The sequence below is a fragment of the Tachyglossus aculeatus genome, chromosome 13, assembly GCF_015852505.1.
Source record: "Tachyglossus aculeatus isolate mTacAcu1 chromosome 13, mTacAcu1.pri, whole genome shotgun sequence".
NCBI lineage: Eukaryota > Metazoa > Chordata > Mammalia > Monotremata > Tachyglossidae > Tachyglossus > Tachyglossus aculeatus.
In genome coordinates this window covers 23,945,738-23,961,361 of record NC_052078.1, presented here as the reverse complement: position 1 = coordinate 23,961,361, position 15,624 = coordinate 23,945,738, and the positions used below count along the sequence as shown (strand labels likewise).

The window sequence follows — 15,624 nt, the reverse complement described above, 5'->3', positions numbered from 1 at the left end:
ACACAGTGAACATTCAATAAATGATTGATAGTAACTGTTTAACAAAAAAACAGAATTATTATTTTTAATGACTATTCCATGCTGTGAACCCAGAAAGATGGTCCCATGTTTTATTTTGTTGTCTGTCTCCCGCTTCTAGACTGTGAACCCGCTGTTGGGTAGGGACCGTCTATATGTTGCCGACTTGTACTTCCCAAGCGCTTAGTACAGTGCTCTGCACACAGTAAGCACTCAATAAATAGGATTGAATGAATGAATGAATGAATGCTGGAGAAAGGATGAAAGCCAACAGCTCAGTCTGTCAGATAGGTTCATGTGGTGAGATCAGGGTCCTCCAGTAATCCCCCTGTTCCTCCTTCTAGGAAATGTTCTCCCCAAAACCTAGATTTTCCCCATGCAGACAACTGAACCCAGCCCAACATAACCATTGTCTTTGCAGGCCTCTGAAATAGTGTGGCCTCAATTATCTGGAGAACAAAGGTTGGGGGAAGTGAAGAGGAGATGAGAGAAGGAACTTGTCTGAAACAGCTGGATCACGGAGATCAAAGTATACTTTCAGCCCGAATTATCCAGATCATCTGTGTGGGCAGCTCCTGCAGCTTCTCAATGGCTTTAGCTTCTGTTTCTTCACCTGGTCCCTGGGCTGGCGATAGCTAAAGAGCTCCTGTCTCACTCCCAGCCTCCAGGGAAACCTCCCTGCCCCCCACCCAAAGAGCCGTCAGGCGTATTTATAACGAGACAGTTGTTGGGTGAAAAAATACAGCTTCCTTTAAAAGCCTACTATCCCAAGGGGTTTATCCCAGGGCTCAGATTGTTCCAATATCCAACAGTCCTCAGATGGTTTTGAGGCTAACCTTTGAAAATACAGCTGCTGAGCAAACTCCAGGAGAACTGCAGTTCCGTATGGAGGTGTCTTGCCTGATTCATATTATTATCCTAAAGCCTCCTGGCTGTCTGACGTGGACGATTTTCCCTTGCCCAGGTGTGTAACAAAATCACCCAGGCAACCTCGATTTGGAATCCTATTTGTGATTTTTATTTTTCAGTCTGCCCCTTTTACGATCAAATAAAGCTAGAGAATCTTTTTCAGGGCTCTGAACAAGGCAGGTGCCCAGAAAATACTGATGCACCAATGATCAGTGAATAGCATTTCTTGAGTGTTTACTGTGTGCAGAGCACTGTACTAAGTACTTGGGAGTGACAGAGTTGGTAAGTAAATGGAGAGGAATGCAAATCTTCTAGCCCAGCCAGAGGCGCAATTTTACATCCACGGATGTAAAGGTTGTACCTTCAAGCTGAAACTCCCTTCACCACTCATTTTCAAGTTCATCTTCAACACCACATTTTGTTTGTTGTGTGGCTCCCGTTTTTCCTTTCTATCTTTTAGACGTTTCTGATCATTTCAGCAGATTTCTTGCCCCGCTCCTTTTAAAGCTGGAGAAATGGGATAGGGTGGGATAGTGGGGTTCTGTGGTAGCCTAGCTTCACTCAGCAGAGGGTGATCTGAAACCAGAGGAGTTAATGAGACGAGTTCTTCACACACTGTCTGAGCCTTTCTGAAATGCTCTCCTGTCTGCATTGTGCAGACCGGTTTATTGGGTCTAATTTGTTCCAGATCCTTTGGGAGATAAAACTCTAGAGCTGAGCAGACTATTTCTCAGATATGCTAATAGGAGGGGAAAGACAAAAATGAAAAGACCCTTTTTCCCAGCTGGAGAGGAATCAGCAAAGATGGGCACCAGAAAGCACCCCGAATTCAACAGGAAAAATGTTCAGTGAGGAACAGGAGAAGCAGCATTGCATAGCAGCATAGAGTGCGGGCCTGGGTTCTAATCTCAGCTCTGCCACGTCGGCTGTGCGACCTTGGGCAAGTCCGTTAATTTCTCGGTTACCTCATCTGTACAAAGAGGATTGAGACTGCGAGCCCCATGTGGGACTGGGATTGGGTCCAACCTGATAAGCTTGTATCTACCCAGTGCTTAGTTCAGTGCTAAGTACATAGTTAAATGCTTAACAAATACCATTTAAAAAGAAAAGCAAGAGGAGGACAAGTTTCGAAGGCAGAAGGCATTAGAGCCTAAAACTTGAAATTAGAGAAGAGTAAAGGGGGGAATCTAAGAGCTCACTAGCAGAAGGAGAGCAGCAAAGCAAAACAGAGTTTCAACTTGGCCTTTATCAAGGCCACTTCCTAGGTCACTGCTCAACAAAGAGGCGCCTCAAGCAGGGTTTTCAGCAAGAGGCCTCAGGAAGGATGAGGTGTCAGGATGGTGTTTCTGCTGGAGCAGCGGAAGAGAAGAGATCCGTCCCTGGGAGGGGGAGGGAGGGAGACTGACCGGGGGTCACTGGGGAGCCAAGGTCTGGAATGGAAAAACACGGCTAGGGAAAGCTTGGGAAATGGACCGCGGGGAGGGAAGGCAACAGGATCCCCTGCATGGTTTCCTGTAAATAATAATAATAGTTATGATATTTGTTAAGCACTCACTACGTACCAGGCACTGTATTAAGCGCTGGGGTAGATACAAGCAAATTGGACACAGTCCCTGTCCCACATGGGGCTCGCAATCTTAATCCCCATTTTCCAGTTGAGGGAACTGAGACACAGAGAAGTGAGGTGACTTGACCAAGGTCACACAGCAGATGAGTGGCAGAGCCGGAATTAGAACCCAGGTCCCTGCCTCCCTGCAGTGCCCTCCCACCTTCTCTTCCTCTTCCCCAGATTATAAAATCCTTCTGGGGAGTCAGAGGTCAGGGGTTCAAATCCCGGCTCCAGCACTTGTCAGTTGTGTGACTTTGGGCAAGTCGCTTCACTTCTCTGGGCCTCAGTTACCTCATCTGTAAAATGGGGATTAAGACTGTGAGCCCCCCATGGGACAACCTGATTACCTTGTAACCTCCCCAGCACTAAGAACAGTGCTTTGCACATAGTAAGCACTTAATAAATGCTATTATTAAAAAACTGGGTGACAGTTGTGGTAATAATGATTGTGATATTTATTAAGCCCCTACTTTGTGCCGGGCACTGTTCTAAGGGCTGAGGTAAATACAAGATAATCGGGTTGGACGCAATCCCTGTCCCACATCGGGCTCCCAATCTCAATCCCCATTTTACAGATGAGGCCCAGAGAAGTGAAGTGACTTACCCAGGGTCACCCAGCAGACAGGTGGCAGAGCCGGGATTAGAACCCAGCTCCTTCTGATTCCGAGGCCCGTGCTCTAGCCACTAAGCCACGCTGCTTCTTTGGGGTGTTTTATCCCTTCATCTTCACGGAAATGCAGCTTTAGCAATCAATCAATCAATCAATCGTATTTATTGAGCACTTACTGTATGCAGAGCACTGTACTAAGTGCTTGGGAAGTACAAGTCGGCAACACATAGAGACAGTCTCTACCCAACAGTGGGCTCACAGTCCAGAAGTCTAGCACACACTGACCAGTGAGCACTGTACTAAGCGCTTGGGATAGTACAATATAACAATAAACAGACACATTCCCTGCCCCAAATGAGCTTACAGTGTAGAGACGAGCTTACCTCTGTCCCCCCGGTTCCTCCCTTTTTGCCCCTGGAGGCTCCATCTTTTCCCATCTAGGGCCAAAGGAAGTCTGGTTACCTTCCCCTTGCCCAAGCGTTTATAAACGCTTCTACGCTAAGGCCAAAAATATTGGTAGGGACCAAAGGGGTCATGATAGATCCAGTCGGTCATATTTATTGAGCGCTTACTGTGGGCAGAGCGCCGTACTAAGTTCTGGGGAGAGTACAACAGAACAATATAACGGACACATTCCCTACCCACAACGAGCTTACAGTCTAGAGGATTTAGAGATCCGGGGATCAACAGTCCATAAATGAGTCAATTGGAGGGTAAAGTTAGGGATACAGAGGGGAAAGGCAAATGTGGCCCATCCTGAATCAGAAGGGTAAGTGTCCTAAACGGACACACAGCTCCTGCAGACATCTCAGAGACCCCCTCATAGATGGGCCTTATGGGGTCCACAGACTGAGCCGGGATCGCTTTGCGGAGCATCTCATAAGGCGCCTGTCTCCGGAAATATCCGGAAAAACCCAGCTGTCCTGAAAGAGAAGTTTTGAAAAACCTTTTGGCTTTCTTCTTTTGACTAGACAGTTCTTTCTTGAAATGATGGCTAGACCTTTCTGCACGTTGTCTTAATTACGCACGGGGGTCGCCACTGGTGTAACCAGTGTGGTCTTGCGTGTGCTAGACATACCTGAAAACCCAAGACAGATTCCAGTCATAGAACAGAGAATGCACTTCACTTGCCTTATGTGTTTATAGCATCCTTGATCATATTTCACATTGCCTAGTAAAGCTTTCTTCAAAAGCAGTTTTCAACTGCACCGCACATTTCTAGGGTACAGTATTCCTTTTAATTTATCATCTTGAATTTACACCAGAACGTATTGACGAAGAGTCATGAGAAGAGAAAACTCCTGTTTGTGATCCAGTTCTGCCACCCAGATGGGGAAAGAAGTGGATTTTACTGACTACTAATTACTTCCTTACCATGGAGGAAAACCTCCAGTCTGAGGACGATGCTTGGGTTGCTGAGGAACGGTTTCTCTCATGGTTCGTAAATTACCATCTGTGCTGGCCCATTCAAGGTGATTCAGGAGTCAGCGTCCCCCATTTACCGATTCATCGGAGAAAGCTCAGAAATGTAGCGCCCTGGAGGGCACGGTCAAACCTCACGGCTGGTGATCCTGACAAGGAAAAACGATTCCTGATGGTCTAGTTTTCTTGTACACATTCTTTCGCTCGGTTTGATTTAAAGTAACTTGGAAGTCCTGGCAGAATCCCGTGACAGGGGACTTTCATTCATTCATTCTTGGTTTCAGTTGAGTCTTGGAGACCCTGGAAAGTTCTTCATAAAGAGGGTTCTGCTAAGAGCACTTACTTCATCTTGAGGACAAGGTTTAAGATGTGCTTGTGGCCATCCCTAAGAGAGGAAGGCTCCTCTGGGCCCCTGGTTCATAAGGCCAAACCCGCTGTGAAGGAGGAAACTTACCCTGAGCTTCTAGATTTCAATCACCATACGTTTTATCGCCACAGTCAATAAAAATGGCTAGGTTGTTGTGAATAACTCCCGGAAATGCTTCCGACAGATGGCACAGGAATGTCCTTCAGTTCCCGAATGCTAGCGAAATGATTAGAGAGAAGAAATAAACGGGAAGAGGGAAGGGTAGGAGAAATATGTCCTTTGTCACTGCCGTGCATTTTTGGCTGGAGAGTTCTTTTCAGGGCTGCAGGAAGCTTTCCCGAGTGGCAGAGCATGTGTCTGAATTCCCGGAAACATCTGACATATATGGATTAGCACCATTTGTTATAATGTATAGATGCAGAGAATATTTAGATATTTTCTGGCCACCAAAGGATTTGCAGTCTAAAACGGGGAGCCGGGAAATGCATAGAACAATGGGAATCTAATCTAATCCAATCAATCAGTGGTATTTACTGAGGGCTTACTATATGGAGAGCACTAAACTAACAGCTAGGAAAATGTACAGATGGGAATTAACATTTTCTCTGTCCCTCAGGAGCTGGCAATCAAACGATCTAATCAAAGCAGTAAGAAAATGAATTAATTCATTCATTCTTTCAATCGCATTTATTGAGCGCTTACTGTGTGCAAAGCACTGTACTAAGCGCTTGGAAATTACAATTTGGCAACAGATACAGTCCCTACCCAACAACAGGCTCACAATGATTGCTAATATGGTGATTATTAGTATTATGTTATATAATATATTATAATAATGGTATTTTCCAAGTGCTTAGTTTTTTCCTGGGACTAGACACTGGGGTAGAAACAAGATAATCAGGTTGAACCCTGTAACACACGGAGTGTGTAGTCTAAGTAAAGCGGTCAACTGTTAGGGAAGCAGTGTGGCCAGATGGAAAGAACACATTCCTGGGAGCCAGAAGACATGGGTTCCAATCTCAGCTCTGTGACCTTGGGCAAGTCACTTCAATTCTCTTTGCCTCAGTTTCCTCAACTGCAAAATGGGGATCCAGCGCCCGTTCTCCCTTCGACTTGGGCTGTGAGCCCCATGTTGGACAGGGACTGTGTCCAACCTGACTAACTTGTATCTTCCCTAGCACTTAGAACAGTGCTTGACACTGTTCTTGAGTGCTTGACACTTACTTTCAAGTAAGTGCTTGACAGTAAGCACTTACTGATTACCTTAAAAAAATGGTAAAATAGGAAAGTGTTCATCATGGCTGGGAGGGGCTATTAAAAAGGACCTTCCACTGCACTGGAAGAATGAATATTCATTCTTTCAATCGTAATTATCGAGCGCTAACTGTGTGCAGAGCACCGAACTAAGCGCTTGGGAAAGTACACTTATGTACATTTCTGTATTGTATTTATTTGTATTAATGTCTGTCTCCCGCTGTAGACTGTAAGCCCATCATGGGCAGGAAATGTGTCTGTTATATTGTTATATTGTACTCACCCAAGCACTTCATACAGTGAGCGCTCAGTAAATACGATTGACTGACTGAGTGGCCCCTCCACGGGGAATGAGCAGAATGTGTCTGTTATATTGTTATATTGTACTCTCCCAAGCGTGTAAGCATCCAAAAAATTTGATTGACTGAGCGACCCCTCCACTTAAAGCAGAGAAATCCAGCCACAGGGAAACAACCAAAGTGGAGAGAACGCTGGGAGGCCGGGAGCCAGGCCGGTGAGAGGGCAGCCACTGTCAGCGTAAAGTTGTGATGGATTCTCACTGATTTCTTTCTGTTTTGGGCAGCCTGCAATCTCCCGGGCGGACACCCCCGAGCTCAGTTCCTTTCTACGGAACTCCACTATCCCTCACCACATCAGCAGGAGGGACACGGAGGTGATACCACTTCATAGACAAACCCCGGCAAGAATACTGGTGAGTTTCTAAATCCTCAAGAAGTCCATTTGGCACACTCCTTCCCCGTTCCTACTCTCCCTCTATGTCCAAATGTGCTTTCTCTGTACCTTGAAATTTGGTCCTTTAAGAAAGATTACTTTTTAATGGTATCTGTTAAGCGCCTACTATGTTTCAAGCAGTGCGGCCTTGTGGAATGACATCATGTCGGGTGTCAGAATGACCTGGATTCTAATCGTGGCTCTGCTACTTTTTTACTGTGTGACCTTGGGCAAGTCGCTCAGCTTCTCTGTGCCTCAGTTACCTTATCTGTAAAATAAGGATAAGACTTCTGAGCCCCATGTGGGACTTTTTTACTGTGTGACCTTGGGCAAGTCGCTTAGCTTCTTTGTGCCTCAGTTACCTTATCTGTAAAATAAGGATAAGACTTGTGAGCCCCATGTGGGACTTTTTTACTGTGTGACCTTGGGCAAGTCGCTCAGCTTCTCTGTGCCTCAGTTACCTTATCTGCAAAATAAGGATAAGACTTGTGAACCCCATGTGGGACACGGACTGTTTCCAACCTGATTAGCTTGTATGTACCCCAACGGTTTGTACTATGTCCAGCAGAGAGTAAGCACTAAGCCAATATCATTTTAAAAAATGCCACCAAAATATGGTGCAGTCCTTGGAAGGGGTGAATACAGTTATTTCAAGCCCCAGTTCATTCTTCCATCTGTTTCAGGCCCAAGTAGTGGGGTGTGAAGCCACACAGTTTGTGTCAGAAGCTACCATGTTGTAAAACGGTTTAAGGAAGATAAAATGCAGCTGAGCTCCTCAGGTCTCCCTATTTACTGGGGTATTCTAAAGAGAAAGTTGGGATGTTACGAGTTTATTGGGGTGGTCTGCTGCTTCAGTTAGCTAAAGCACTCTGAGCTATCCTAGAAACATCTGCAGTGACTTAAATTCCACTTCAGAAAAGTGAGATGAGATATTTCACTCCGTTTTTCAAGTTTCAAAAAGCAAGGGCAGAGTGGGTGGCACCAATGAGAATGAAGAATCGCCACCAGTAATTATGGTATTTGTTAAGCGCTTACTATGTATCAAGCACTGTTCTAAGCACTGGGGTAGATTCAAGTTAATCAGGTTGGTCATAGTCCCTGTCCCACACGGGGCTCACGGTCTAAGTAGGAAGGAGGAGGATTTAATCCCCATTTTACAGATGAGGTAACTGAGGCACAGAGAAGTAAAGTGACTCACCCAAGGTCATACGGCAGTATGTGACCAGAGCATTCTGCAAAGTGCTGGGTCTCTGCCCTCAGGGAGCTTGCGGTTGATTAGGGAAAGTGAGTAGACTTAAATCGGGAAAGGATGTGAGAATGGCTTAGTGGAAAGCCCATGGGTTTGGGAGTCAGAGGTCGTGGGTTTTAATCCCTGCTCCACCACTTGTCAGCTGTGTGATTTTGGGTGAGTCACTTCACTTCTCTGTGCCTCAGTTACCTCATCTGTAAAGTGGGGATTAAGACTGTGAGGCCCACGTGGGACAACTTGATTCTTTGTATCTACCCTGGCACTTAGAACAGTGCTTGGCACATAGTAAGCACTTAACAAATACCATCATCAGGGAAGCAGCGTGGCTTAGTGGAAAGAGCACGGGTTTGGGAGTCAGAAGAGGTGGGTTCTAATCCCACCACCTATGTGACCTAGGGCAAGCCAGTTAACTTCTCTGTGCCTCAGTTACCTCATCTGGAAAACGGAGATTAAGACTGTGAGCCCGCCGTGGGACAACCTGATTACCTTGTATCTACCCCAGCACTTAGAACAGTGCCTAGCACATAGTAAGTGCTTAACAAATACCATCATTATTATTATCTAAATAATATACCCAAATGGAAAAACGGATCATTATAAACAGATAGATATGTTGGATGATGGATGTTGCGATGGATGATGGGATGACATTCCCAGAAAAGGGGGGAAGGATTATTTAGGAAAGGCCTCCTGGAAGAGGTAACTATCTAGGAGGACTTTGAAGGAGGGAGTTCAACTAGTTTGGTGAACATAAGTGAGAAGGGTGTTTCTTGTGGGGGCAGGAGGCAGGTTGGAGGAAGGAGAATCAAGAGGGAAGAACGATTAAGAAACATGTGGACATCTAATTCAAATCCAAGGATCTAGGAAATCTCAACATTTACTCAATCGTCTTCATCAATTTTATATACATTGTTCCAACAATCAGTGTTCGTAAAAGTTTATAAAATGTAAAGCAATGTGGCTTTATTGGATAGAGCCCGGACCAGGGACTCAGTAGGACCTGGGTTCTAATCCCGACTCTGTAACATATCTGCTGGGTGACCTTGGGCAAGTCACTTAACATGAGAAGCATTGTAGCTCAGTGGCAAGAGCCCAGGCTTGGGATTCAGAGGACGTGGATTCTAATCATGCCTCTGCCACTCGTCTGTTGTGTGACCTTGGGCAAGTCACTTCACTTCTCTGTGCCTCAGTTACCTCATCTGTAAAATGGGGATTAAAAGTGCAAGCCCCATGTGGCACACCCTGATTACCCTGCATCTACCCCAGCACTTAGAACAGTGCTTGGCACATAGTAAGCGCTTAACAAATACCATAATAATAATAATAATTATTCTCTGTGCCTCAGCTACTTGATTAGTAAAATGGGTAAAATTAGTAAAATTAAGAGCATGAGCCCCAAGTGGGACAGGGACTGTATCCGACCTGATTAACTTGTATCCACCGCAGCTCTTAGAACAGTGCTTGGCACATAGTAAGGGCTTAACAAGCACTGTAATTATTGATTATTATGATGATGATGATGTAAAATGGAGGCCATGACAACCTTAGATACGATTCCGAGCAACAGGCTATCATGGGTGGACTTCCAATTTCACATTCAACATTCCTGGTTCTGTGATCTCAGCCACCACACTGTCCTGTAGAATTTAATCGCTGTTGCTGCCGACAACATTGTTGATGTCTGCAACCCAACAGAATAGAGTGGCCTAGTGGAAACAGCATGAGTCTGGGAGTCAAAGGACCTGGATTCTAATCCTGCTTTGCAACATGCCTGCTAGGTGATTTGGGGCAGTTTCTCTGGGCCTCAGTTTCCTCACCTGTTCTCCCTCCTCCTACTTAGACTGTGAGCTCCTTGTGGGACAGGGGCTGTGTCCGACCTGATGATCTTGTATCTACCCCAGTGTTTAGCACATAGTCAGTAGTTAACAAATACCCTATTTATTATTAGTATTGCTGCTCATCCCCAACCTTCCGGGCCCCCAGGCAGGGGCTTGGGGGCATCCATAGCCTTGCTCCCCTGCGCTTTCCCAGAGAAATCTCACCGAGGATGCAAGACCACAGTGGGGCAGGGCAGGGAGAGAGGGAGGGAGGGAGGAAAGAAGGGAAGGGGCGAAGAGGAAGGGAGGAGGAGGGAAAAAGAGAGGGTGGTGGGGGAAAGGGGGAGAGAGAGAGGGAGGGAGGAAGGGGAGGGAAGAAAGAGGGAAGGAGAGAGGGGAAGAGGAATAAAAGGGAGAGGGAGGGAAGGAGAGAGGGAGTGGGAGAAAGGGGGAGGAAGGGAGGCAAGGAGGGAGAGAAGAAGGGAGAGAGGAAGAGGGAAAGGAACAGAAGGAGAGAGAAGGAGGAAGGGAGAAAGAGAGGGAAGAGGGAAAGAGGAAGAGGGAAGGTTAAAGGGGAGGAGAGAGGGAGAGAGAGAAGGCAGGAAAGAGGAAAGTGGAAGGAGGAGGGAAGGAGAGGGGAGAGGGAGGGAGAGAAGCAGGGGAAGAGGGAGAGGAACAGAAGGAGGACGGGAGATAGAGTGGGAAGAGAGAAAGAGGAAGAGGGAAGGTTAAAGGAGGGAGGGAGGGAGAGAGGGAAGGCAGGAAAGAGGAAAATGGGAGAAGGGGAGGAGGGGGAGAGGGAGGGAGAGAAGGAAGGAAGGGAAAGAATGAGTGAAAGAGGAAGAGGGAGAGGGAAGATGGAAAGGAGGAAGAGAGGAGAGAAAGAGGAAGCGGGAAGGCTAGAGGGAGGAAGAGGGGGAGAAAGAGAAGAAGGGAGAGAGGGAGAGGAAGGGAAGGAGTCTCAATCCCCATTTTACAGATGAGGTAACTGAGACCCAGAGAAGCGAAGTGACTTGCCCAAAGTCACATAGCTGAGAAGTGGCAGAGGCGGGATTAGAACCCATGACCTCTGGCTCCCAAGCCCGGGCTCTTTCCACTGAGCCACGCTGCTTCTCTTAGTAGTCCTCCCCAAGCGCTTAGTACAGTGCCTGCACACAGTAAACACTCAATAAATACGACTGATTGATTTTTTTAACGGCATTTGTTATGCATTTACTGTGTGCCAGACACTATATTAAGCGCTGGGGTGGATACAAACAAATCGGGTTTGTCCCACAGTGAAGCTCACAGTCTTAATCCCCATTTTACAAATGAGATAACCGAGCAATAGAGAAGTGAAGTGACTTACCCAAGGTCACACAGCAGACAAGTGGCGGAGCCGGGATTAGAATCCAAGTCCTTTTGATTCCCAGGCCCGTGCCCTAGCCATTAGGCAATGCTGCCTCTCTGTTGACCGACTGATTGCTTCAGCTGGAAATATAACAAATCAGAGCCTTCCCCACTCACCTTTGCTACCCGCTCATCTGCTTTTCTTTCCCAGAACTGCACAAACGTTGGGTGTTTGTACATCACTTGTGCGATTGGACGGCTAGAAGGTGGAGAAAGCGCAGTTCTGAAAGTCAGATCAAGACTCTGGACGGAAACATTTCTCCAGGTAATTAAAATGCAAATCTCCCTCCCAGAACACAAAGCAAAGCAGCGAAGGGGAAACTGCTCTCTGAGGTCCTGACAGCTTTTATCCCTATTCTTTTCTCCCAAACACTTCATAGGTGCTTAGTGTACACAGAACTCCTGCACACGAGAATCACTCAGTAAATACTAGCAATTGATCCATTCCTCCACGTAGGAAAGGGACTGTATGTCCCAACTGATTAACTTGTGTCCCATTTGATTAAGTCCTATCTACCCTTCCCCTTAGAACAATGTGTGACACATTGTGACCACTTCAGGATAACAATAACGATGATAATGAACATAATAATAATATCTACGAATATGATTGAATGAATGAATGTTGGGAAGGGAAGAGTTCCAACTCTGTAGCCTTCAACCTTAAAATATTTTCTCTTTCCTGGTTATCCTTGCTATTCCCCTGCCTCCTCGCTCAGTCAATCAAGTAATTATTTATTATTGCCTTCTATCTGCAGGACATCAATCAATCAATCAGTAGTATTTATTAAGCTCTTACTATGAACAGAGCACTGTACTAAGTGTTTGAGAGAATACAATATATTAGAGTTGATAGGCATTGTACTAAGTACTTGGAAAACCACAATGGGGATGATGAACTGAAACCTGTTCTCCATCCACATGCTTTCCCAGGAAGGAGTTTAGTTTTGCTCATCAAGGAAATGGAGGTAGCACCGGGGTACCTTGGTGGAGAGGACCAGGAAACACCAGACAAGTTTTGTTCACCAGATTGCCAGTATTCTAGCCAGACCTGAAATTCCTCATTCATAATAATAATAATTATAATGGTATTTGCTAAGCGCCGTTCTAAGCGCTGGAGTAGATACCAGGTAATCAGGTTGGCCCACGTGGGTTTCACAGTCTTAATCCCCATTTTCCAGATGAGCTAACTGAGCCACAGAAAAATGAAGTGACTTACCCAAGGCCACACAGCAGACAAGTGGCAGAGCAGGATTAGAACCCATGACCTTCTGAGTCCCAGGCCATGCCGCTCTGCACACAATAAGCACTCGATAAATACCATTGACCGATCGATTGGTCAGAGTTTGGGGATTTTGTTTCCCAACGACAGGAATTGGGGAAGAAGGAAAATAGCTGAGAATCAGTTCTGTAGTAGTTTACTGCCTGAGTAGCTCTGTCTTGAACTTTCCTGCTGATCGAGAAGCAGTATGGCCTGGTGGAAAGAGCATGGGAGTCGGGAGATCCGGGTTCTAATCCTGGCTCTGCCACTCACCTGCTGCGTGACCTCAGGCGAGTCACATAACGTCTCTGTGCCTCAGTTTCCTCATCGATAAAATGGAAATAAAATACCTGTTCTCCCTCTTTCTTAGAGGGTGAGCCCTGTGTGGGACAGAGACCGTGTCCAATCTACTTATATTTATCTACCTCAGCACTTAGTTCAGTGCTCGGCACATAGTAAGTGCTTAACAAATACCACAATTACCATCGTTTTTATTCAACTCAGTTTGGAAGGTGCTCAGTATAGGTGGTGAGGGTTGATTGCTTTAACTCAGGTAGCGGTTGGCTGGAGCCATCCAGAAACACCCATAACATGTCCTGTCGGTGTTCTTAAAGACATCTCGAAATCTCATGAGACTCCAACTTCCTGGACCACACTTCCCTTTAAAAGGGAAAGATTGTTTCCCCCTTTTCTGTCAAATCCTACAGTCGCAGTGATGGACCTGGGCAGAACTTTGGGCCGGGAGACAGCAACCCAACTTAGCGGGATAAATTCATTTTGGCCCAAGTTTGACCCCTGTGGTCTCGCCTATGGGACCGCGACCTTAAGGTACCGCACGGGATTTCTCCAGGATCTTGTGGCTTTGTTGGGAAATGCCATGCTAACGCAAACTCCAGTGAAGAAAATTGCTTGAGCTAATTGCTAGAACTTCAAGAAAGTGTAATCTTTTCAAAGCCACGGGAGGAGCGAGGAGTTGGTCGTGAAACGCCTTGGCCCCGTTTCAGCTCATGTTTTTGAGTTTCATTATTTCTCCTTTTTCATTCAGCCTGATAAGAGAGCTTCTGCCCCCTGGCAATTGTCACTGTCACCTCAAGGAGGGAGACACTTATCGGGGCTCCCAGCTATATAAATGAAGCGATTAGACCAGATTGTGTAAACAGACAGTACCTCCCACTAGCCAAGAAAGGCTGGGAAACAGCCCCACTTCTTTGGCTTGCCTCCTCAGCGCAGATGAACCACAAAAGCTAACTTTAGGATTCAGACTTCCGGAGCGAGCGGCTCTCCAAGTCTGATGTCTACCAAAAGAAAACTGCACATGGTAGCTCTGCTGTATTGTTTTCATTAGGGCTCAATTCAGTCCGTAGAATTGAACTGGCTTTTACAGCAGAAACACACAAAAATGCACAAACGCGTATGCAGGCACAAACTAGTACTCACACAGATATCCACGACATGAGCATCCACCAGTCTGATCCGAAGCCACGTGGCCTAGTGGATAACGCCCGGGCCTGGGACTCAGAAGGACCTGGGTTCTAATCCTGACTCCGCCACTTGTCTGTTGTGTGACTTTGAGTAAGTCACTCCACTTCTCTCAGTTCTCCTGTTTGCCCTCCTATTTAGACTGTTAGCCCCATGCAGGGCAGGGATTGCGTCCAACCCGATTATCTTGTATCTACCCCAGCACTTAGAACAGTGCCTGGCACATAGTAAGCTCTTAACAAATACCACATTATTATTATTATTATTATTAGGAGCCAATGGAAGTCTTCAAGCAGGATTCGGATATCCCCTGTTTACATCACTTCTCTCTCTTCTGAAGGCTCAGATATAAGTCTTCCACCTGTGTAGCTTTCTCCTGAAGGATTTCAGCTTCAATCCTTCATGTTTTGGAGCCTCTTTCCCTGCATCTATCAGCTATCATCTACCAACTAGTAATATTTATTGAGCATTTTCAGGGTGCAAAGCCCTGTTCTAAGAGCTTGGGAGTCAGTCAATCGTATTTATTGAGTGTTTACTGTGTGCAGAGCACTGTACTAAGCACTTTGAGAGTGTACAATGTATCAGTGCTTAGAACAATGCTTCACACATAGTAAGCACTTAAGAAATGCCATTATTATTATTATTATTATTATCAATGTAGCAGACACAGTCCCTGCCCACAATGAGTTTATGGTCTAGCGGGGGAGACTACAGTAGAATTAGTAGGTGGAATTCCTGCCTTTGAGGAACTTACTCTGTAGCGGGGAGGACAGACAGATAAGAGGGAGAGGAAGTGGGTAGATTTATTTGAGTTGTTTAACTAGTAGGGTATACTTGATGTGGGGCTGGACAAGTAGGAGGAAGAAACCGGCTTGAGAGCCTTAAAGCTCATGGTGACAAGTTTCCACTTGATGAACAGAGGAATGGGTAACTATTGCTGGAAGATGTGTGCAAATGGATGGCTTAGAAAAGTGATCTGGGCAACCAAGTGAAGTGTGAACCGGAGAGAGGAGAGCCAGGAGGCAGAGAGACTAGTGAGGAGACTGATGTAGTTGACATTTCAACTGCCCGCCCCACTGTAATGGTCATTTGGTCAGAGACGAAGAGGATCCTGGAAATGCCATTTTGGGAAGAGACAGCAGGATTTGGCAACAGGCTAGATGAGGAGTGGTGGTGGTGAAGGAGAGGATTTGGGGAGGGAAAATGAAGAGTTCGATCTTGGACGTACTGAGCTTAAGGTGCCAATGGGACACCCACATAGAGATCAGTTGGAGATGGCAGGAAATGCAAGGTTGTAGAGGGAGTGAGACGTCAGGTTTAGTGAGGTAGATCTGTGTGTCATCAGCAAAGAGTCCTTTCTGGATTAATCTCTAACCTCCCAGGTGTTAGTGTGGTAGATTTGGGAGTCATCGGCAAAGAGTCCTTTCTGGCTTAATCTCTAACCTCCTGGGTGGAAGCCATGGAGCGGATGAGCTCCCTAAGGGTCTGAGTGGGAGAAAAGAAGGGGA

General features: G+C 46.2%; 1 protein-coding gene across 1 annotated transcript in view; it reads left to right on the top strand.

Moving 5' to 3' along the window:
* The window catches only part of ITGA8 (integrin subunit alpha 8), a 107,705-nt gene that overhangs the window by 81,348 nt on the left and 10,733 nt on the right, over nucleotides 1–15,624 (top strand). Inside the window, exons 26-27 of the mRNA XM_038755834.1 lie at nucleotides 6,773–6,901; nucleotides 11,528–11,641. Coding sequence (XP_038611762.1) covers nucleotides 6,773–6,901; nucleotides 11,528–11,641 — 243 coding nt within the window. The remainder of the gene's footprint in view (nucleotides 1–6,772; nucleotides 6,902–11,527; nucleotides 11,642–15,624) is intronic.